General features: G+C 44.9%; 1 protein-coding gene across 1 annotated transcript; it reads right to left on the reverse strand.

Moving 5' to 3' along the window:
- Nucleotides 1-5,915: 5,915 nt before the first annotated feature.
- On the reverse strand, nt 5,916-9,471 carry LOC132520947 (uncharacterized). Its single transcript, XM_060149869.1, has 2 exons — nt 8,079-9,471; nt 5,916-6,624 (listed from the first exon to the last, which is right to left on the reverse strand). Exons 1-2 carry the CDS (start codon nt 9,037-9,039, stop codon nt 6,611-6,613), a joined length of 975 nt encoding a protein of 324 aa, XP_060005852.1. The 5' UTR covers nt 9,040-9,471; the 3' UTR covers nt 5,916-6,610.
- Nucleotides 9,472-24,234: the final 14,763 nt, after the last annotated feature.

Consider the following 24,234-nt stretch of genomic DNA (forward strand, 5'->3'; position numbering starts at 1 on the left):
TGTGTCCCCTGCAACGGCAGGCGGACTTTCAACCTCTGAGCCACCAGGGAAGCCCTCAATCTCTGTTTTATGCAGCACCCCAACTGACCTTTCCCCTTAAGCAAGCATAAGTTGGTTTTGTACATTTGAGACCCTGTTCTGTTTTGTAATTCAGTTCTTGTGTAGCCAAGTTTACATTCCGTGTAGTAGTGATATCTTATTATGTTTCTTTTTCTGTGTGACTTATTTCACTTAGAATCATTGTACCTGAATCCACTCATTATGCTGCTACGGGCTTGATGACATTGATTTCATTGCAAAGTGATATTGCATTGTACATAAGTACCACAAATTCTTTATCCATTTTTTACTTTCTGAGATATTGAACTGGACTCTAAACGAGGTTCTTGTAAACATAGCCGGCCCAAACTTTGGGTGGCTGTGTCTTTTTGATTTTTATTTCCCTAAGCTATAGGACCATACGTGGAAGTGCCCTAGGCTCTGTTGCTTTGTTTTTTAGATGTTTCAGGAAACACCATACACTTCTCCAGGGTGGCTGTTGGCAATTTACATCCCGCCCATCAGCATAACAAGGCTCCCAGTTCTCCATGGCCTTTCCTGCCTTTCTGGATTTTACACTTTTTTCAGATGGTCCTTTTGACCGGGGGGCAGTGAGACTTCATTGTAGTGCAGATTTCCTTTGTAAGCTTTCTTGTTTGGCCAAAAAGGGCGTATGCGTTTTTTGCTGAATATATTCAGGAAAAAACGCATACGCCCTTTTTAGCCAAGTGCATCATTGTGGACGTTCTGCCTCTTTTCCTATGCGTTTCATGCAATTCCAGTCTACCTCCTGAAATCGGTTTCCTGCAATTCTGCCCCGCTTTCAAGTCCTCTCGTCAGCTTTACTTCCATATATTTTTGGACGATAGCTGTCATTTATAACTCTGCAGGTTTGGGAATGACAGTGCCCCTGAGCTCCTTTCTTCAACTCGCTTTCTTGTGAGCTGGCCGCAACACCGCAAGATTGCTTCAGGCCCTAGTGTGGTTCTGGCAAGGCATGCTGAGCCTTTGGTTAATTCCTATTCCTGATAGGAAATGAGAGTTAAATTTGCCCGTCCAGACACCTCCAGCTAGTCTCTCATTGGTTCTCCCTATTCCTGTTCATTTTCCGCAGAAATTGCAAACTGGTCAAAACAGGAGGTTAAAGTCACTGACTCTCCAAGTGGGGAGAGTGTTAGTAAAGCATCTGGAATGTTGCACCCGAGTACCAGGGACGAAAACTGAGACACATTTGAACACGTTTCCCGATCACATGGTGGATCATATTCTGCATGCCTCATGCATGTTTTAGCTGAAGGAAGAATCCCTTAAACATGGAGAGTTGAGACCCATGGAATGGGTACCATACAATATGACTTCAAAGGGTCTGCATTTGCTCACCGAACCTCACCAATCCTATCACTGCTGCGTTTATGCCACTGTACACAAGATTCGTTCTCTTTCAGACACATATAAATCCATAGGTTTTAAGATTTTTACTAGTCAGGTATATTCTTAGGCGTTTAATATGGGGTGTTGAGTCCACTTCGTTGAGCAAGGAGTAGCTCTTGTCTATTACATATTTGGCTTATGGAACGGTATCTGTGCTAATTTCAATCTCTTGTTTTATGCTGTTAGACCTGCGCGGTCTCCTAGGAGTTTCAACTCGCCCAGGAAACAACAAGAGTCGGAAGTCGATGCAAAACGCAAGAGGTTTATTGAAGGCCGGTGCACCGGGGTTCCTTGGTCCTCACGCAGGAGGTCGAAGAAGGAACCCTTTTGGGCGCGAATATGTCAGTTTTATAGGTTCCCACTTCCCCGTATGTAAATTATAGATTTGGTTGTGTTCTCCTGCTGATTGGTCCCGGCTTAGGCTCGGACCAGAGAGGGAACTTGTCCCCAGCTGCCTGATTGGTCTTTGACAGACACCTTTTTTACATTTTGTTATCTCCCTCCTTCTCGGAAGGGGGCCGGACATCCTGGAAATTCACCCATTGTCTAAGAAGCCCCTATTGTCTGGAGAGTTCTTAATCATTAGCTGGAACAATGTCTCTCGAGTCCCACATTCCCCCCTTTTTCTTGTGACTATTGATTCCAATCATGGAATCTCAACCTTCTGTTCGTAAACTTTGGTACTGTTGTCTTAACATTAGAACTTGTATAGTACTGATACATTCTCTAATAAATGCTATCAAGCGATTTAGAACACATGGTCCAAAAGTTAAAATCAACAATAAAACAATAAGAGGTCCCAACAGAGTAGAGATTAAGGTGGTAAACCAGGGGGACTTATCAAACCATGATTGAAACCATCCTTTTTCGTTTTCTCTCTCCCTTTGCCTTTTATCTAAGCGTTCCCTTAGTTTATCCATGGTTTTGGTAATGGTTCCTGAATGATCAATATAAAAGCAACATTCTTCTTTTAGAGCGGCGCATAATCCCCCTTCTTTAAGAAACAGCAAATCTAGGCCTCTTCTATTCTGCAACACCATTTCTGAAAGTGAGGTGAGTGATTCCTTTAGTTGAGTTATGGAACTTTCTAATGCTCGAAGGTCGATGTCTACAGCCTGTCTTAAACTTGCATAATACTGGGGTTGTTGTATGAGGGCTGTGGTTCCTGTTCCTATCCCGGCAGATATTCCTAGTCCTAGAAGGACAGCCAATGTGAGGGTTACAGGTTCTCTCTTCCTTCTTGTTTTTCCCTCGTATTCATCTAAGAAGGACGAATCTGAATGATAGATAAGTCTAGGAACTAATTGCACTAGCACACAAAAATCAGCTGAATTGTTGAGAACCTCTAGAGAGACACAAGGGGTGAGCCCCGTGTTACATGCCCATCATCCATCTTGGGGAGGTACAAGATATCCCGAGCCTGAAGGGAGGCTGAAATCATGACAAAGGTGTCGATGGGACTGGGGAGGTGTTCCTATACAAGTACCATTTCCAGAAACCGAAGACAGAGTTAATTTACTGTTCCCTTTCTGTTTCCATCGACAATGGTCCGGGGAGCTGACATTAGTATAATTAGAACTATATCCTATAGCATCATAATAAGGGGGAGGGGCAGCATAACAGAGCCAACATGATTTTGTAGCCTCCGGGTTTGTAGCATTAAGGACCGTAAAGGCTGCCTGCACCAAAGAAAGCATCCTATCCTGAGGAGTCCCAGGCTTAACTGTGGGTTCTTTGGATCCAGAGGTTTCATTAGTCTCATTCTTTGTTGACGTAGTTGAAGGGGCCGGGGGAAGCAAAGGGGGGCCAAGTACGGGATTTGGGCCTATTGATATAGGAGCAGGAGTCTCAATCTTTAGCTTAAGGGTCATTAATATTCCTAAATCATATCCCCTCATGTAAAATCTAACGCCCCAAGAATGACCATTTATCCATTTTTCATCTCTTTTTCCGGGATTACTAAAGGAAATTTTAAGGGGATGACACCATCCTGAACATTTACTCCGGTGTCCGGTATCCTCATTATGAGAATAATTAGCCGTTACAGTAATAAAATCCCAAGTTGAGGTGGGTTTCCAATTAGTATCCCCGGTAGTTTCACATCCCCAGCTTTTGCAATAAAAGTTTTCAGTTCCACCACATTTATAATTCAGAGATCAAGGGCGGTGGAACCCGGGGCATACGTAGAAAGTGAGGATACCAAGCATCATTCTTTTGCCTGCATTTTTGCAACCCGGCCCAAACCAGTTTCCGAAACTTTGGAAGGGGCATGAGAATCTTCTGTATCCCAATAAGGTGCTCCTATAGCCAATTTACAAACATCAGGAAAAAGATCTGGCCACCAGGTCCAGGGGGGTGCAGTATGACTAATGGACCAGGTTACATCTCCAGTCTGAGAAATTACCTGCCAAGTTAAACGTTGGGGGAGGTGAGGGCTAAAATCACTTACAGTCAATAAAGGCAGTAAAACCAAAATTATAAGTCCTAGGTTCGTAGAAGCTTGAGTTTGAGCGGGTTGTCGGTTCTTTGGGCCTGCCATCCTGATGATGCCGCCGCTGGTGCAGCTTTCACGTGTGAAGCATGGATCCAGGCAGCGATGCCGTCCACTTTTATGGCCGTTGGGGTGGTTAGGAGGACGGTGTATGATCCTTTCCATCGAGGTTCCAACGTCTGGGTTCAATGCCGACGGACGTATACGGAGTCCCCGACTTGGAAAGGATGAGTTTCTCCCGGTGTTCCCGGTTGGTAGGCCTCGGAGAGTTGGGACCATATCTCCTTTTGGACCAGTTGGAGTCCCAATAGCCTAGCATACAAGTCAGTGTTATTTTGACAGTCTGGTTTTATTTCTTCTCCTAAGGTGAGAAGGGGAGGTGGGGCCCCGTATAGCACCTCAAAAGGAGTAAGATGGTACCGGGAAGGTGTATTCCTAACCCGGAACAGTGCTAAAGGAAGGAGCACCGTCCAATCTGTACCGCCAGTCTCCAAGGACAATTTGGTTAGGGTCTCTTTTAGAGTTCTATTCATTCTTTCTACCTGACCTGAACTCTGGGGTCTATATGCACAATGTAATTTCCAATCAGTCCCCAAATATCTGGCCACATCCTGACTTACCTGGGCGACGAAGGCTGGACCATTATCAGACCCTATTACCTTTGGTGCTCCAAATCGAGGAAAAATTTCTTCTAAAATCTTCTTGGCTACTACAGCAGCTGTTTCTTTCTTTGTTGGGAAAGCCTCTATCCATCCTGAAAAAGTGTCTACAAAAACTAAAAGGTATTTATTACCGTACCTTCCAGGACGCACTTCGGTAAAGTCCACTTCCCAGTAAGTTCCTGGGCGGTCCCCCCTGAGTCTCTTTCCAGTTTCAAGTTTCCCTTTGTGAGCATTTACCTGTTGACATGGGACGCATTCCTGCACAATTTGTTCAGCTAATTTTGTCATTCCAGGGGTTTCGTACCCGGCTTTTTGTAACAAGGCTACCATCTTTTGAGTCCCCAAATGTGTCCATCTGTGCATCTGTTGTAACATGGATTCTGCTTGCTGAGGGGACAAAGTTTCTTTTGTTGTGGCCGGGATGATTTCTTCATCGCGGCCTGGTTTTTCAGGAACTTTATCTGACAGTCCTAAAATGACTTCTCCCGATGCTATTTTTCGGGCCACTTGGTCAGCCATATTATTTCCCCTAATTATTGGGGTATTTCCTTTTTATGTCCAGGGCAGTGGATGATACTGACTTTAGTAGGAAGCATGAGTGCAGTCAACAAAGCCACGATTTCGTCTTTGTTTTTAATTTCTTTGCCACCTGAAGTTAGTAGCCCTCTCTGTTGGTAAATGGCACCGTGGATATGAGCGGTAGCAAACGCATATCTACTGTCTGTGTAGATGTTTACTTTTTTATTCTCTGCCATCTCTAATGCCCTCGTCAGGGCAATTAATTCAGCTCGTTGGGCTGAGGTCCCTTGTGGTAGCGCCGCTGCCCATATGACTTGTTTTCCGTCTACCATGGCTGCCCCAGTTCGACGCTTACCTTCCTCCAGGAAACTGCTCCCATCCGTGAACCAGGTGAAATCAGCATCAGGGAGGGGCAGGTCCATCAGATCTGGCCTACTGCCGTGTGCTGCGGCCAGTACTTCCTGACAATCATGTATGATGGTGGAGCCTTCCAAGTCAGGATCAGGTAGCAAGGTGGCTGGATTGAGTCCTGTGGCTGGAGCAAACTTGATGAGATCTGAGTTTAGCAACAGGGTTTGGTAATGGGTCATCCTGGCATTAGTTAGCCACCTATCCGGTGGTTGACGGACTACATTTTCCAGGGCATGAGGAGCTGTTATCGTTAGATTTTGTCCTAAAGTTAGTTTGTCAGCATCTTTGACTAGAACGGCTACTGCAGCGATTATCTTTAAACAGGTGGGCCATCCTGATGCCACAGGGACCAATTTTTTTGACAAATAAGCAACTGGGCGATTCCAGGGACCCAATTTCTGAGTCAATACTCCTTTTGCAATGCCCTTATTTTCGGCCACATATAAATGAAAAGGTTTGGTTACATCTGGCAGTCCTAGGGCTGGAGCTGAAAGTAAAGCTCGTTTGATTTGGTCAAAAGCCCGTTGTTCCTTATCGCCCCAAACGAAAGGAGTGCTGTTTTTGGTTAGGGGGTACAATGGGGATGCCAGCTCAGCAAACCCTGGAATCCATAGTCTACAGAATCCGGCCGTCCCCAAAAATTCTCTAACCTGCCTGGCGTTTTTGGGAGCCGGAATTTGGGCCACCGTATCCTTTCTGCTCTCCGTGAGCCATCTTTGCCCCCCTTTTAATAGATACCCCAGGTAACTGACCTGTTGTTGGCATATTTGTGCTTTCTTGGCTGAGGCTCTATATCCCAGGGTTCCAAGTTCCGTTAACAGTTTTTCAGTACCCTTGATACAATCTTCTTGGGTCTCAGCAGCTAATAAAATATCATCAACGTATTGGAGTAATGTTACCTGGGGATTTGATTCTCTATATAATGCCAAATCCTGATGGAGGGCTTCATCAAAGATGGTCGGGGAGTTCTTAAATCCCTGAGGTAGCCGTGTCCATGTCAGCTGACCAGACATTCCCGATGTTGGATCTTTCCATTCGAAGGCAAAGTAGGGTTGGCTCAGGGGAGAGAGTCTTAAACAGAAAAAAGCATCTTTAAGGTCCAAAACAGTATACCACGTATGTTGAGGTGGAAGAGTGCTCAGGAGGTTGTAAGGGTTTGGAACTGTGGGGTGGAGGTCTGCCACCCGTTTGTTTACCTCTCGTAGATCCTGCACCGGCCGATAATCATTTGTTCCTGGTTTCTTTACCGGCAGGAGAGGGGTGTTCCATGCTGATTGACATCTTATTAAGATGCCCAAGTCTAGTAGCCTCTGTATATGGGGACGGATACCGTCTTTGGCTTCTCTACTCATGGGGTATTGATGGACCGTTATTGGGGTGGCAGTTGCCTTGAGTTCCACTAGCACCGGGGGCCGATTTTTGGCCATCCCCATTCCGGCAGTTTCTGCCCAGGCTTGAGGGAACCGAGTTACCCAATCTGTAACATTAACTCGTGAGGATGAAGGCTGCTCGTATAATTTATATTCATCTTCTAATTTCATAGTCAATATTTGAAGTAACCTTCCTTTATTATCAGTTATGGTGGGACCTTCTGGCTGAAAGTGGATTTGAGCCCCTACTTTGGAGAGTAAATCTCTTCCCAGCAAAGGATAGGGGCATTCCGGAATAATCAAAAATGAATGGGTTACTCGTCCAATCCCAAGATCTACTGTCCTTCGTGTGGTCCATGAATATTGTTTATTCCCAGTGGCTCCTTGTACCCATCACCTTTTAGCTGAGATAGGACCTTTTGAGTGGAGAAGGACGGAGTGCTGGGCTCCGGTATCTACCAAAAATTGAACAGGTTCCCCCTCCACTTTGAGTTACCCGGGGCTCGGGGAGAGGGTTCGAGCCCTGACTTTCCTAGTCTTCTTCTTCCAATGTTAAGATTTTGTTTCTGGTTGGCCTTCCTCCACTCTTTTTCTTAGGGCATTCTCTCGCCCAATGTCCTTTTTCTTTACAGTAGGCACATTGGTCCTTGTCTAATGGCCGCCTTCTGTCTGCCGTTCGCCCTTTCTGCCTATTTCTATCCCCTATATTTCTTCCTCCAACCACAGTGGCCAGTATCTTACTTAAATTCCTCTCCTGTCTCTTATCCCGTCTTATTTCACGGGCTTCCTGCTCTTTCTGCTTTCTTTCTTCCTTCTCTTCCTCTGTTTCTCTTTTGTTATATACTTTATCTGCCTCTTTTACTAACTCCTGAAGCGAAAATCCCTGCAAGCCATCTAGCCTCTGTAATTTCTTCTTAATATCAGGGGCCGCTTGATCTATGAAAGCCATTGCTATAGTAGCCCTATGTTCCTCCGAAGTTGGATCATAAGGGGTAAAGCGTCTAAAGGCTTCCATTAAACGCTCCAGGAACACAGTTGGAGATTCCTGGGGCCCCTGAGTGACTTCCCTTACCTTAGCCAAATTAGTGGGCCGTCTGGCCGCTCCATGGAGACCCGCCACCAGAGCCTGGCGATACACTTTCAGGCGCTCCCTACCTTCCGGGGCATTGAAATCCCAGTTTGGCCTGACGAGTGGGAAACCAGCATCAATCTCGTTAGGCAGCTGGGTAGGTTGCCCATTGGCGCCTAATACATTTTTTCTGGCTTCTAAAAGAACCCGTTGCCTCTCCTCAGTCGTTAGGAGAGTCTGGAGCAGCTGCTGACAATCATCCCATGTGGGCTGGTGGGAGAAAACAAGAGATTCTATTAAAGCGGTAAGGGCCTGTGGATTTTCGGAAAAAGTTGGGTTATGCATTTTCCAATTATAAAGATCTGCAGAGGAAAAGGGCCAATATTGGAGAGATCTATTCCCTTGGCCGTCGGGGGGGCCATACTCTCTAAGAGGTAGGGCAGTGGAGTCCGGGGAGATAGCCCTCCGGCTCCTAGTGCCCGCTGAGGGACCCCTTTCTTCTTCCATCATGGATGGTTCCCTTGGTGCCGAGGGCAGTGGAGCTGGGGGTCCTCTAGGTGGTAGGGGATTTGGGGCCGGAGGATAAGGGGGTGGGGAATCCAAAAGAAGCAAATCGGGCTGCGGGTCAGGATAAATCGCCTTCGGTGGATCCGGGGCGTCAGGTAGCTTTTCCGTGTTGGGGTTTTTCTTTAAGGCTAATATCTCCGACGCTCCTGATGTATGCGCGGACGTACCTGTTGAGGAAACAAAGGGCCGGACCCACGGAGGTGGGGAGAGAATTAAATCTTCCCAGACCAAGACATATGGTACTTGGTCTGGATGTCCGTGGGGATCTATATTAAATATCTTAGACTTCAGCAGCTTAATCTTGTCTAATAAAAAGGATCCTTCGGGGGGCCATCCTATCTGAAATGTTGGCCATTCAGAGGCACACAAAGTCTGCCACTTTCCTTTCTTTACCTCTACCGAAAAATTATGGGCTCTGGCCCGAACTTCGGTCCAATGGCTTAGGGTAAGGGAAAGAGGAGTCGTCATAGTTTGTCCCATTGTCGTCCGTCAGAGAAGAAGAATAGACCACAATACAGAAACAGTTAAAACTCCACGAAACACATATACGCATGGGCCACCGCGAGCTCGCTTCAAAACCGAAACTTCTTCAGATGGCAGTTATCACCAAGGGAACTGCCGAAACCGAGTGAAGGGGAGACAGAGTTTGCCTCTCCTTCCAGATGAGCCACCAGGGCGTCCCCTAGGGCTCATGGACGCCGGCTATTAGCACGTCTGCCTAGCCAGAGGTCCGATACAGATTCCATAATAAGCCGATTCTTACGGCTTTCCTCCGATAATGGCCCACAAAGAACAAGGGACAAACAGACAATCAAGCTCGAGCTTACCTGGTACCTCCAACTCCCGATGTTCTTGTGGTCCGGGGCGAGTGGAATCCCGGACGAGCCCCCAAATGTTAGACCTGCGCGGTCTCCTAGGAGTTTCAACTCGCCCAGGAAACAACAAGAGTCGGAAGTCGATGCAAAACGCAAGAGGTTTATTGAAGGCCGGTGCACCGGGGTTCCTTGGTCCTCACGCAGGAGGTCGAAGAAGGAACCCTTTTGGGCGCGAATATGTCAGTTTTATAGGTTCCCACTTCCCCGTATGTAAATTATAGATTTGGTTGTGTTCTCCTGCTGATTGGTCCCGGCTTAGGCTCGGACCAGAGAGGGAACTTGTCCCCAGCTGCCTGATTGGTCTTTGACAGACACCTTTTTTACATTTTGTTATCTCCCTCCTTCTCGGAAGGGGGCCGGACATCCTGGAAATTCACCCATTGTCTAAGAAGCCCCTATTGTCTGGAGAGTTCTTAATCATTAGCTGGAACAATGTCTCTCGAGTCCCACAATGCAGCACCCCAACTCACCTTTCCCTTAAGCAAGCATAAGTTGGTTTTCTACATTTGAGACCCTGTTCTGTTTTGTAATTCAGTTCCTGGGTAGCCAAGTTTACATTCCGTGTATTAGTGATACCTTATGATATTTCTTTTTCTGTGTGACTTATTTCTCTTAGAATCATCGTACCTGAGTCCACTCATTATGCTGCTACGGGTCTGATGACATAGATTTCATTGCTGAGTGATATTGCATTGTACGTAAGTACCACAAATTCTTTATTCATTTTTCGCTTTCTGTGATATTGAACTTGTACCATAAACGAGGTTCTTGTAAACAGAGCCTTCCCAAACTTTGGGGTGGCTGTGTCTTTTTGATTTGAATTTCCCTAAGCTATAGGAGCATAAGTGGAAGTGCCCTAGGCTCTGTTGCTTTGTTTTTTAGATGTTTCAGGAAACACCATACACTTCTCCAGAGTGGCTGTTGGCAATTTACATCCCGCCCATCAGCATAACAAGGCTCCCAGTTCTCCATGGCCTGTCCTGCCTTTCTGGATTTTACACTTTTTTCAGATGGCCCTTTTGCCCGTGGGGCAGTGAGACTTCAATGTAGTGCAGATTTCCTTTGCAAGCTTGCTTGGTTGGCCAAAAAGGGCGTATGCGTTTTTTCCTGAATATATTCAGGAAAAAACGCATACGCCCTTTTTGGCCAAGTGCATCATTGTGGACGTTCTGCCTCTTTTCCTATGCTTTTCATGCAATTCCAGTCTACCTCCTGAAATCGGTTTCCTGCAATTCTGCCTCGCTTTCAAGTCCTCTTGGCAGCCTTACTTCAATATATTTTTGGACGATAGTTGTCATTTATAACTCTGCAGGTTTGTGAATTACAGTGCCCCTGAGCTCCTTTCTTCAATTCGCTTTCCTGTGAGCTGGCCGCAACACCGCAGGATTGCTTCAGGCCCTAGTGTGGTTCCGGCACGGCAAGCTGAGCCTTTGGTTAATTCCTCTTCCTGGTGGGAAATGAGAGTAAATTTGCCCGTCCAGACACCTCCAGCTAGTCTCTCATTGGTTCTCCCTATTCCTGTTCATTTCCCGCAGAAATTGCAAACTGGGCCAAACAGGACGTTAAAGGCACTGACTCTCCAAGTGGGGAGAGTGTTAGTAAAGCGTCTGGAATGTTGCACCCGAGTACCAGGGGACGAAAACTGAGACACATTTGAACACGTTTCCCGATCACACGGTGGATCATACTCTGGGTTCCACATGCATGTTTTAGCTGAAGGAGGAATCCCTTAAACCTGGAGAGTTGTGACCCATGGAATGGGTACCATGAAATATGACTTCAAAGGGTCTGCATTTGCTCACCAAAACTCACCAATCCTATCACTGCTGCGTTTATGCTGCTGTACACACGCTTGATTCTCTTTCAGAGACATGTAAATCCATAGGTTTCAAGATTCTTACTAGTCAGGTATATTCTTAGGCGTTTAATATGGTGTGTTGAGTCCACTTCATTGAGCAAGGAGTAGCTCTTGTCTATTACATATTTGGCTTATGGAACGGTATCTGTGCTAATTTCAATCTCTGGTTTTATGCAGCACCCCAACTCACCTTTCCCCTTAAGCAAGCATAAGTTGGTTTTCTACATTTGAGACCCTGTTCTGTTTTGTAATTCAGTTCCTGGGTAGCCAAGTTTACATTCCGTGTATTAGTGATAACTTATGATGTTTCTTTTTCTGTGTGACTTATTTCACTTAGAATCATCGTACCTGAGTCCAGTCATTATGCTGCTACGGGTCTGATGACATAGATTTCATTGGTGAGTGATATTGCATTGTATGTAAGTACCACAAATTCTTTATTCATTTTTCGCTTTCTGTGATATTGAACCTGTACCATAAACGAGGTTCTTGTAAACAGAGCCGTCCCAAATTTTGGGGTGGCTGTGTCTTTTTGATTTTAATTTCACTAAGCTATAGGAGCATAAGTGGAAGTGCCCTAGGCTCCGTTGCTTTGTTTTTTAGATGTTTCAGGAAACACCATACACTTCTCCAGAGTGGCTGTTGGCAATTGACATCCCGCCCATCAGCATAACAAGGCTCCCAGTTCTCCATGGCCTGTCCTGCCTTTCTGGATTTTACACTTTTTTCAGATGGCCCTTTTGCCCAGGGGGCAGTGAGACTTCATTGTAGTGCAGATTTCCTTTGCAAGCTTGCTTGGTTGGCCAAAAATGGTGTATGCGTTTTTTCCTGAATATATTCAGGAAAAAACGCATACGCCCTTTTTGGCCAAGTGCATCATTGTGGACGTTCTGCCTCTTTTCCTATGCTTTTCATGCAATTCCAGTCTACCTCCTGAAATCGGTGTCCTGCAATTCTGCCCCGCTTTCAAGTCCTCTTGGCAGCCTTACTTCAATATATTTTTGGACGATAGCTGTCATTTATAACTCTGCAGGTTTGTGAATGACAGTCCCCCTGAGCTCCTTTGTTCAACTCGCTTTCTTGTGAGCTGGCCACAACACCGCAAGATTGCTTCAGGCCCTAGTGTGGTTCCGGCACGGCAAGCTGAGCCTTTGGTTAATTCCTCTTCCTGGTGGGAATGAGAGTTAAATTTGCCAGTCCAGACACCTCCAGCTAGTCTCTCATTGGTTCTCCCTATTCCTGTTCATTTCCCGCAGAAATTGCAAACTGGGCCAAACAGGAGGTTAAAGGCACTGACTCTCCAAGTGGGGAGAGTGTTAGTAAAGCGTCTGGAATGTTGCACCCGAGTACCAGGGGACTTAAACTGAGACATATTTGAACACGTTTCTCGATATCACGGTGGATCATACTCTGGGTTCCACATGCATGTTTTAGCTGAAGGAGGAATCCCTGAAACCTGGAGAGTTGTGACCCATGGAATGGGTACCTTGAAATATGACTTCAAAGGGTCTGCATTTGCTCACCGAAACTCACCAATCCTATCACTGCTGCGTTTATGCTGCTGTACACACGCTTGATTCTCTTTTGGAGACATGTAAATCCATAGGTTTTAAGATTCTTACTAGTCAGGTATACTCTTAGGCGTTTAATATGGGGTGTTGAGTCCACTTCGTTGAGCAAGGAGTAGCTCTTGTCTATTACATATTTGGCTTATGGAACGGTATCTGTGCTAATTTCAATCTCTGGTTTTATGCAGCACCCCAACTCACCTTTCCCTTAAGCAAGCATAAGTTGGTTTTCTACATTTGAGACCCTGTTCTGTTTTGTAATTCAGTTCCTGTGTAGCCAAGTTTACATTCGGTGTATTAGTGATATCTTATGATGTTTCTTTTTCTGTGTGACTTATTTCACTTAGAATCATTGTATCTGAATCCACTCATTATGGTGCTACGGGCCTGATGACATAGATTTCATTGCTGAGTGATATTGCATTGTACGTAAATACCACAAATTCTTTATTCATTTTTCGCTTTCTGTGATATTGAACTTGTACCGTAAACGAGGATCTTGTAAACAGAGCCGTCCCAAACTTCGGGGTGGCTGTGTCTTTTTGATTTGAATTTCCCTAAGCTATAGGAGCATAAGTGGAAGTGCCCTAGGCTCTGTTGCTTTGTTTTTTAGATGTTTCAGGAAACACCATACACTTCTCCAGAGTGGCTGTTGGCAATTGACATCCCGCCCATCAGCATAACAAGGCTCCCAGTTCTCCATGGCCTGTCCTGCCTTTCTGGATTTTACACTTTTTTCAGATGGCCCTTTTGCCCGTGGGGCAGTGAGACTTCAATGTAGTGCAGATTTCCTTTGCAAGCTTTCTTGGTTGGCCAAAAAGTGCGTATGCGTCTTTTATTGAATATATTCAGGAAAAAAAGGATACGCCCTTTTTGGCCAAGTGCATCATTGTGGACGTTCTGCCTCTTTTCCTATGCTTTACATGCAATTCCAGTCTACCTCCTGAATCGGTATCCTGCAATGCTGCCCCGCTTTCAAGTCCTCTTGACAGCCTTACTTCAACATATTTTTGGACGATAGCTGTCATTTATAACTCTGCAGGTTTGTGAATCACAGTGCCCCTGAACTCCCTTCTTCAACTCGCTTTCTTGTGAGCTGGCCGCAACACCGCAGGACTGCTTGAGGCCCTAGTGTGGTTCCGGCATGGCATGCTGAGCCTTTGGTTAATTCCTCTTCCTGGTGGGAAATGAGAGTTAAATTTGCCCGTCCAGACACCTCCAGCTAGTCTCTCATTGTTTCTCCCTATTCCTGTTCATTTCCCTCAAAAAATTGCAAAGTGGGCCAAACAGGAGGTTAAAGGCACTGACTCTCCTAGTGGAGAGAGTGTTAGTAAAGCATCTGGAATGTTGCACCCGAGTACCAGGGACGAATACTGAGACACATTTGAACACGTTTCCCGATCACATGGTGGATCATACACTGCGTACCTCATGCATGTTTTAGCTGAAGGAAGAATCCCTTAAACTTGGAGAGTTGAGACCCATGGAATGGGTACCATGCAATATGACTTCAAAGGGTCTGCATTTGCTCACCGAAACTCACCAATCCTATCACTGCTGCGTTCATGCTGTTGTACACACGCTTGATTCTCTCTCGGAGACATATAAATCCATAGGTTTTAAGATTCTTACTAGTCAGGTGTATTCTTAGGCGTTTAATATGGGGTGTTGAGTCCACTTCGTTGAGCAAGGAGTAGCTCTTGTCTATTACAGATTTGGCTTATGGAATGGTATCTGTGCTAATTTCAATCTCTGGTTTTATGCAGCACCCCAACTCACCTTTCCCCTTAAGCAAGCATAAGTTAGTTTTCTAAATTTGAGAACCAGTTCTGTTTTCAAATTCAGTTCCTGTGTAGCCAAGGTTACATTCCTTGTAGTAGTGATATCTTATGATGTTTCTTTTTCTGTGTGACTTATTTCACTTAGAATCATCGTACCTGAATCCACTCATTATGCTGCTACGTGTCTGATGACATAGATTTCATTGCTGAGTGATATTGCATTGTACGTAAATACCACAACGTCTTTATCCATTTTTCGCTTTCTGCGATATTGAACTTGTACCGTAAAGGAGGTTCTTGTAAACAGAGCCGTCCCAAACTTTGGGATGACTGTGTCTTTTTGATTTTAATTTCCCTAAGCTATAGGACCATAAGTGGAAGTGCCCTAGGCTCTGTTGCTTTGTTTTTTAGATGTTTCAGGAAACACCATACACTTCTCCAGAATTGCTGTTGGCAATTTACATCTCGCCCATCAGCATAACAAGGCTCCCAGTTCTCCATAGCCTGTCCTGCCTTCCTGGATTTTACACTTTTTTCAGCTGGCCCTTGTGACCAGGGGGCAGTGAGACTTCATTTTACTGCAGATTTCCTTTGCAAGCTTGCTTGGTTGGACAAAAAGTGCGTATGAGTTTTTTCCTGAATATATACAGGAAAAACGCATATGCCCTTTTTGGCAAAGTGCATCATTGTGGACGTTCTGCCTCTTTTACTATGCTTTACATGCAATTCCAGTCTACCTCCTGAAATCGGTTTCCTGCAATTCTGCCCCGCTTTCAAGTCCTCTAGGCAGGCTTACTTCAATATATTTTTGGACGATAGCTGTCATTTATATCTCTGTAGTTTTGTGAATTACAGTGCCCCGAGCTTCTTTCTTCAACGCGCTTTCTTGTGATTTGGCCGCCACACCGCAAGATTGCTTCAGGCCCTAGTGTGTTTCCGGCACGGCACGCTGAGCCTTTGGTTAATTCCTCCTCCTGGTGGGAAATGAGAGTTAAATTTGCCCGTCCAGACACCTCCAGCTAGTCTCTCATTGGTTCTCCCTATTCCTGTACATTTCACGCAGAAATTGCAAACTGGTCCAAACAGGAGTTTAAAGGCCCTTACTCTCCAAGTGGGAAGAGTGTTAGTAAATCATCTGGAATGTTGCACCTGAGTACCAGGGACGAAAACTGAGACACATTTGAACACGTTTCCCGATCACATTGTGGATCATACTCTGCGTACCTCATGCATGTTTTAGCTGAAGGAAGAATCCCTTAAACCTGGAGAGTTGAGACCCATGGAATGGGTACCATGCAATATGACTTCAAAGGGTCTGCATTTGCTCACCAAACCTCACCAATCCTATCACTGCTGTGTTTATGCCACTGTACACAAGCTTGGTTCTCTTTTGGAGACATATAAATCCATAGGTTTTAAGATTATTACTAGTGAGGTATATTATTAGGCGTTTAATATGGGGTGTTGAGTCCACTTCGTTGAGCAAGAAGTAACTCTTGTCTATTACATATTTGGCTTATGGAACAGTATCTGTGCTAATTTCAATCTCTGGTTTTTTTTTTTTTTGTACGGAGGCCTATCATTGTTGTGGCGTCTCCCGTTGCGGAGCACAGGCTCCAGATGCGCAGGCTCAGCAGCCAAGGCTCACGGGCCCAGCCACTCCGTGGCATGTGGGATCCTCCCGGATCGGGGCACGCACCTGTGTCCCCTGCAACGGCAGGCGGACTTTCAACCTCTGAGCCACCAGGGAAGCCCTCAATCTCTGTTTTATGCAGCACCCCAACTGACCTTTCCCCTTAAGCAAGCATAAGTTGGTTTTGTACATTTGAGACCCTGTTCTGTTTTGTAATTCAGTTCTTGTGTAGCCAAGTTTACATTCCGTGTAGTAGTGATATCTTATTATGTTTCTTTTTCTGTGTGACTTATTTCACTTAGAATCATTGTACCTGAATCCACTCATTATGCTGCTACGGGCTTGATGACATTGATTTCATTGCAAAGTGATATTGCATTGTACATAAGTACCACAAATTCTTTATCCATTTTTTACTTTCTGAGATATTGAACTGGACTCTAAACGAGGTTCTTGTAAACATAGCCGGCCCAAACTTTGGGTGGCTGTGTCTTTTTGATTTTTATTTCCCTAAGCTATAGGACCATACGTGGAAGTGCCCTAGGCTCTGTTGCTTTGTTTTTTAGATGTTTCAGGAAACACCATACACTTCTCCAGGGTGGCTGTTGGCAATTTACATCCCGCCCATCAGCATAACAAGGCTCCCAGTTCTCCATGGCCTTTCCTGCCTTTCTGGATTTTACACTTTTTTCAGATGGTCCTTTTGACCGGGGGGCAGTGAGACTTCATTGTAGTGCAGATTTCCTTTGTAAGCTTTCTTGTTTGGCCAAAAAGGGCGTATGCGTTTTTTGCTGAATATATTCAGGAAAAAACGCATACGCCCTTTTTAGCCAAGTGCATCATTGTGGACGTTCTGCCTCTTTTCCTATGCTTTTCATGCAATTCCAGTCTACCTCCTGAAATCGGTTTCCTGCAATTCTGCCCCGCTTTCAAGTCCTCTCGTCAGCTTTACTTCCATATATTTTTGGACGATAGCTGTCATTTATAACTCTGCAGGTTTGGGAATGACAGTGCCCCTGAGCTCCTTTCTTCAACTCGCTTTCTTGTGAGCTGGCCGCAACACCGCAAGATTGCTTCAGGCCCTAGTGTGGTTCTGGCAAGGCATGCTGAGCCTTTGGTTAATTCCTATTCCTGATAGGAAATGAGAGTTAAATTTGCCCGTCCAGACACCTCCAGCTAGTCTCTCATTGGTTCTCCCTATTCCTGTTCATTTTCCGCAGAAATTGCAAACTGGTCAAAACAGGAGGTTAAAGTCACTGACTCTCCAAGTGGGGAGAGTGTTAGTAAAGCATCTGGAATGTTGCACCCGAGTACCAGGGACGAAAACTGAGACACATTTGAACACGTTTCCCGATCACATGGTGGATCATATTCTGCATGCCTCATGCATGTTTTAGCTGAAGGAAGAATCCCTTAAACATGGAGAGTTGAGACCCATGGAATGGGTACCATACAATATGACTTCAAAGGGTCTGCATTTGCTCACCGAACCTCACCAATCCTATCACTGCTGCGTTTATGCCACTGTACACAAGATTCGTTCTCTTTCAGACACATATAAATCCATAGGTTTTAAGATTTTTACTAGTCAGGTATATTCTTAGGCGTTTAATATGGGGTGTTGAGTCCACTTCGTTGAGCAAGGAGTAGCTCTTGTCTATTACATATTTGGCTTATGGAACGGTATCTGTGCTAATTTCAATCTCTTGTTTTATGCAGCACCCCAACTCACCTTTCCCTTAAGCAAGCATAAGTTGGTTTTCTACATTTGAGACCCTGTTCTGTTTTGTAATTCAGTTCCTGGGTAGCCAAGTTTACATTCCGTGTATTAGTGATACCTTATGATATTTCTTTTTCTGTGTGACTTATTTCTCTTAGAATCATCGTACCTGAGTCCACTCATTATGCTGCTACGGGTCTGATGACATAGATTTCATTGCTGAGTGATATTGCATTGTACGTAAGTACCACAAATTCTTTATTCATTTTTCGCTTTCTGTGATATTGAACTTGTACCATAAACGAGGTTCTTGTAAACAGAGCCTTCCCAAACTTTGGGGTGGCTGTGTCTTTTTGATTTGAATTTCCCTAAGCTATAGGAGCATAAGTGGAAGTGCCCTAGGCTCTGTTGCTTTGTTTTTTAGATGTTTCAGGAAACACCATACACTTCTCCAGAGTGGCTGTTGGCAATTTACATCCCGCCCATCAGCATAACAAGGCTCCCAGTTCTCCATGGCCTGTCCTGCCTTTCTGGATTTTACACTTTTTTCAGATGGCCCTTTTGCCCGTGGGGCAGTGAGACTTCAATGTAGTGCAGATTTCCTTTGCAAGCTTGCTTGGTTGGCCAAAAAGGGCGTATGCGTTTTTTCCTGAATATATTCAGGAAAAAACGCATACGCCCTTTTTGGCCAAGTGCATCATTGTGGACGTTCTGCCTCTTTTCCTATGCTTTTCATGCAATTCCAGTCTACCTCCTGAAATCGGTTTCCTGCAATTCTGCCTCGCTTTCAAGTCCTCTTGGCAGCCTTACTTCAATATATTTTTGGACGATAGTTGTCATTTATAACTCTGCAGGTTTGTGAATTACAGTGCCCCTGAGCTCCTTTCTTCAATTCGCTTTCCTGTGAGCTGGCCGCAACACCGCAGGATTGCTTCAGGCCCTAGTGTGGTTCCGGCACGGCAAGCTGAGCCTTTGGTTAATTCCTCTTCCTGGTGGGAAATGAGAGTAAATTTGCCCGTCCAGACACCTCCAGCTAGTCTCTCATTGGTTCTCCCTATTCCTGTTCATTTCCCGCAGAAATTGCAAACTGGGCCAAACAGGAGGTTAAAGGCACTGACTCTCCAAGTGGGGAGAGTGTTAGTAAAGCGTCTGGAATGTTGCACCCGAGTACCAGGGGACGAAAACTGAGACATATTTGAACACGTTTCCCGATCACACGGTGGATCATACTCTGGGTTCCACATGCATGTTTTTGCTGAAGGAAGAATCCCTTAAACATGGAGAGTTGAGACCCATGGAATGGGTACCATGCAATATGACTTCAAAGGGTCTGCATTTGCTCACCGAACCTCACCAATCCTATCACTGCTGCGTTTATGCTGCTGTACACACTCTTGATTCTCTTTAGGAGATATGTAAATCCATAGGTTTTAAGATTCTTACTAGTCAGGTATATTCTTAGGTGTTTAATATGGGGTGTTGAGTCCACTTCGTTGAGCAAGGAGTAGCTCTTGTCTATTACATATATGGGTTATGAAACGGTATATGTGCTAATTTCAATCTCTGGTTTTATGCAGCACCCCAACTCACCTTTCCCCTTAAGCAAGCATAAGTTGGTTTTCTACATTTGAGACCCTGTTCTGTTTTGTAATTCAGTTCCTGTGTAGCCAAGTTTACATTCCGTGTATTAGTGATACCTTTTGATATTTCTTTTTCTCTGTGACTCATTTCAATAGAATCATCGTACCTGAATCCACTCATTATGCTGCTACGGGCCTGATGACATAGATTTCATTGCTGAGTGATATTGCATTGTACGTAAATACCACAACGTCTTTATCCATTTTTCGCTTTCTGCGATATTGAATTTGTACCATAAAGGAGGTTCTTGTAAACAGAGCCGGAACAAACTTTGGGATGGCTGTGTCTTTTTGATTTTAATTTCCCTAATCTATAGGACCATAAGTGGAAGCGCCCTAAGCTCTGTTGCTATGTTTTTTAGATATTTCAGGAAACACCATACACTCCTCCAGAGTGACCATTGGCAATTTACATCTCGCCCATCAGCATAACAAGGCTCCCAGTTCTCCATAGCCTGTCCTGCCTTTCTGGATTTTACACTTTTTTCAGATGGCCCTTTTGACCAGGGGGCTGTGAGACTTCATTTTTCTGCAGATTTCCTTTGCAAGCTTTCTTGGTTGGCCAAAAAGTGCGTATGCGTTTTTTATTGAATATATTCAGGAAAAAAAGGATACGCCCTTTTTGGCCAAGTGCATCATTGTGGACGTTCTGCCTCTTTTCCTATGCTTTACATGCAATTCCAGTCTACCTCCTGAATCGGTATCCTGCAATGCTGCCCCGCTTTCAAGTCCTCTTGACAGCCTTACTTCAACATATTTTTGGACGATAGCTGTCATTTATAACTCTGCAGGTTTGTGAATCACAGTGCCCCTGAACTCCCTTCTTCAAATCGCTTTCTTGTGAGCTGGCCGCAACACCGCAGGATTGCTTGAGGCCCTAGTGTGGTTCCGGCATGGCATGCTGAGCCTTTGGTTAATTCCTCTTCCTGGTGGGAAATGAGAGTTAAATTTGCCCGTCCAGACACCTCCAGCTAGTCTCTCATTGTTTCTCCCTATTCCTGTTCATTTCCCTCAAAAAAAATGCAAAGTGGGCCAAACAGGAGGTTAAAGGCACTGACTCTCCTAGTGGAGAGAGTGTTAGTAAAGCATCTGGAATGTTGCACCCGAGTACCAGGGACGAATACTGAGACACATTTGAACACGTTTCCCGATCACATGGTGGATCATACACTGCGTACCTCATGCATGTTTTAGCTGAAGGAAGAATCCCTTAAACTTGGAGAGTTGAGACCCATGGAATGGGTACCATGCAATATGACTTCAAAGGGTCTGCATTTGCTCACCGAACTTCACCAATCCTATCACTGCTGCGTTCATGCTGTTGTACACACGCTTGATTCTCTCTCGGAGACATATAAATCCATAGGTTTTAAGATTCTTACTAGTCAGGTGTATTCTTAGGCGTTTTATATGGGGTGTTGAGTCCACTTCGTTGAGCAAGGAGTAGCTCTTGTCTATTACAGATTTGGCTTATGGAATGGTATCTGTGCTAATTTCAATCTCTGGTTTTATGCAGCACCCCAACTCACCTTTCCCCTTAAGCAAGCATAAGTTAGTTTTCTAAATTTGAGAACCAGTTCTGTTTTCAAATTCAGTTCCTGTGTAGCCAAGGTTACATTCCTTGTAGTAGTGATATCTTATGATGTTTCTTTTTCTGTGTGACTTATTTCACTTAGAATCATCGTACCTGAATCCACTCATTATGCTGCTACGTGTCTGATGACATAGATTTCATTGCTGAGTGATATTGCATTGTACGTAAATACCACAACGTCTTTATCCATTTTTCGCTTTCTGCGATATTGAACTTGTACCGTAAAGGAGGTTCTTGTAAACAGAGCCGTCCCAAACTTTGGGATGGCTGTGTCTTTTTGATTTTAATTTCCCTAAGCTATAGGACCATAAGTGGAAGTGCCCTAGGCTCTGTTGCTTTGTTTTTTAGATGTTTCAGGAAACACCATACACTTCTCCAGACTGGCTGTTGGCAATTTACATCTCGCCCATCAGCATAACAAGGCTCCCAGTTCTCCATAGCCTGTCCTGCCTTCCTGGATTTTACACTTTTTTCAGCTGGCCCTTGTGACCAGGGGGCAGTGAGACTTCATTTTACTGCAGATTTCCTTTGCAAGCTTGCTTGGTTGGACAAAAAGTGCGTATGAGTTTTTTCCTGAATATATACAGGAAAAACGCATATGCCCTTTTTGGCAAAGTGCATCATTGTGGACGTTCTGCCTCTTTTACTATGCTTTACATGCAATTCCAGTCTACCTCCTGAAATCGGTTTCCTGCAATTCTGCCCCGCTTTCAAGTCCTCTAGGCAGGCTTACTTCAATATATTTTTGGACGATAGCTGTCATTTATATCTCTGTAGTTTTGTGAATTACAGTGCCCCGAGCTTCTTTCTTCAACGCGCTTTCTTGTGATTTGGCCGCCACACCGCAAGATTGCTTCAGGCCCTAGTGTGTTTCCGGCACGGCACGCTGAGCCTTTGGTTAATTCCTCCTCCTGGTGGGAAATGAGAGTTAAATTTGCCCGTCCAGACACCTCCAGCTAGTCTCTCATTGGTTCTCCCTATTCCTGTACATTTCACGCAGAAATTGCAAACTGGTCCAAACAGGAGTTTAAAGGCCCTTACTCTCCAAGTGGGAAGAGTGTTAGTAAATCATCTGGAATGTTGCACCTGAGTACCAGGGACGAAAACTGAGACACATTTGAACACGTTTCCCGATCACATTGTGGATCATACTCTGCGTACCTCATGCATGTTTTAGCTGAAGGAAGAATCCCTTAAACCTGGAGAGTTGAGACCCATGGAATGGGTACCATGCAATATGACTTCAAAGGGTCTGCATTTGCTCACCAAACCTCACCAATCCTATCACTGCTGTGTTTATGCCACTGTACACAAGCTTGGTTCTCTTTTGGAGACATATAAATCCATAGGTTTTAAGATTATTACTAGTGAGGTATATTATTAGGCGTTTAATATGGGGTGTTGAGTCCACTTCGTTGAGCAAGAAGTAACTCTTGTCTATTACATATTTGGCTTATGGAACGGTATCTGTGCTAATTTCAATCTCTGGTTTTTTTTTTTTTTGTACGGAGGCCTATCATTGTTGTGGCGTCTCCCGTTGCGGAGCACAGGCTCCAGATGCGCAGGCTCAGCAGCCAAGGCTCACGGGCCCAGCCACTCCGTGGCATGTGGGATCCTCCCGGATCGGGGCACGCACCTGTGTCCCCTGCAACGGCAGGCGGACTTTCAACCTCTGAGCCACCAGGGAAGCCCTCAATCTCTGTTTTATGCAGCACCCCAACTGACCTTTCCCCTTAAGCAAGCATAAGTTGGTTTTGTACATTTGAGACCCTGTTCTGTTTTGTAATTCAGTTCTTGTGTAGCCAAGTTTACATTCCGTGTAGTAGTGATATCTTATTATGTTTCTTTTTCTGTGTGACTTATTTCACTTAGAATCATTGTACCTGAATCCACTCATTATGCTGCTACGGGCTTGATGACATTGATTTCATTGCAAAGTGATATTGCATTGTACATAAGTACCACAAATTCTTTATCCATTTTTTACTTTCTGAGATATTGAACTGGACTGTAAACGAGGTTCTTGTAAACATAGCCGGCCCAAACTTTGGGTGGCTGTGTCTTTTTGATTTTTATTTCCCTAAGCTATAGGACCATACGTGGAAGTGCCCTAGGCTCTGTTGCTTTGTTTTTTAGATGTTTCAGGAAACACCATACACTTCTCCAGGGTGGCTGTTGGCAATTTACATCCCGCCCATCAGCATAACAAGGCTCCCAGTTCTCCATGGCCTTTCCTGCCTTTCTGGATTTTACACTTTTTTCAGATGGTCCTTTTGACCGGGGGGCAGTGAGACTTCATTGTAGTGCAGATTTCCTTTGTAAGCTTTCTTGTTTGGCCAAAAAGGGCGTATGCGTTTTTTGCTGAATATATTCAGGAAAAAACGCATACGCCCTTTTTAGCCAAGTGCATCATTGTGGACGTTCTGCCTCTTTTCCTATGCTTTTCATGCAATTCCAGTCTACCTCCTGAAATCGGTTTCCTGCAATTCTGCCCCGCTTTCAAGTCCTCTCGTCAGCTTTACTTCCATATATTTTTGGACGATAGCTGTCATTTATAACTCTGCAGGTTTGGGAATGACAGTGCCCCTGAGCTCCTTTCTTCAACTCGCTTTCTTGTGAGCTGGCCGCAACACCGCAAGATTGCTTCAGGCCCTAGTGTGGTTCTGGCAAGGCATGCTGAGCCTTTGGTTAATTCCTATTCCTGATAGGAAATGAGAGTTAAATTTGCCCGTCCAGACACCTCCAGCTAGTCTCTCATTGGTTCTCCCTATTCCTGTTCATTTCCCGCAGAAATTGCAAACTGGGCCAAACAGGACGTTAAAGGCACTGACTCTCCAAGTGGGGAGAGTGTTAGTAAAGCGTCTGGAATGTTGCACCCGAGTACCAGGGGACGAAAACTGAGACACATTTGAACACGTTTCCCGATCACACGGTGGATCATACTCTGGGTTCCACATGCATGTTTTAGCTGAAGGAAGAATCCCTTAAACCTGGAGAGTTGAGACC

This window comes from Lagenorhynchus albirostris, chromosome 1 (genome assembly GCF_949774975.1).
Source record: "Lagenorhynchus albirostris chromosome 1, mLagAlb1.1, whole genome shotgun sequence".
In the NCBI taxonomy this organism is placed as follows: domain Eukaryota; kingdom Metazoa; phylum Chordata; class Mammalia; order Artiodactyla; family Delphinidae; genus Lagenorhynchus; species Lagenorhynchus albirostris.

Bases quoted from the DNA above. Each gene is read 5' to 3' on its own strand.
- LOC132520947 (XM_060149869.1), bottom strand. From the start codon at position 9,039: ATGGGACAAACTATGACGACTCCTCTTTCCCTTACCCTAAGCCATTGG.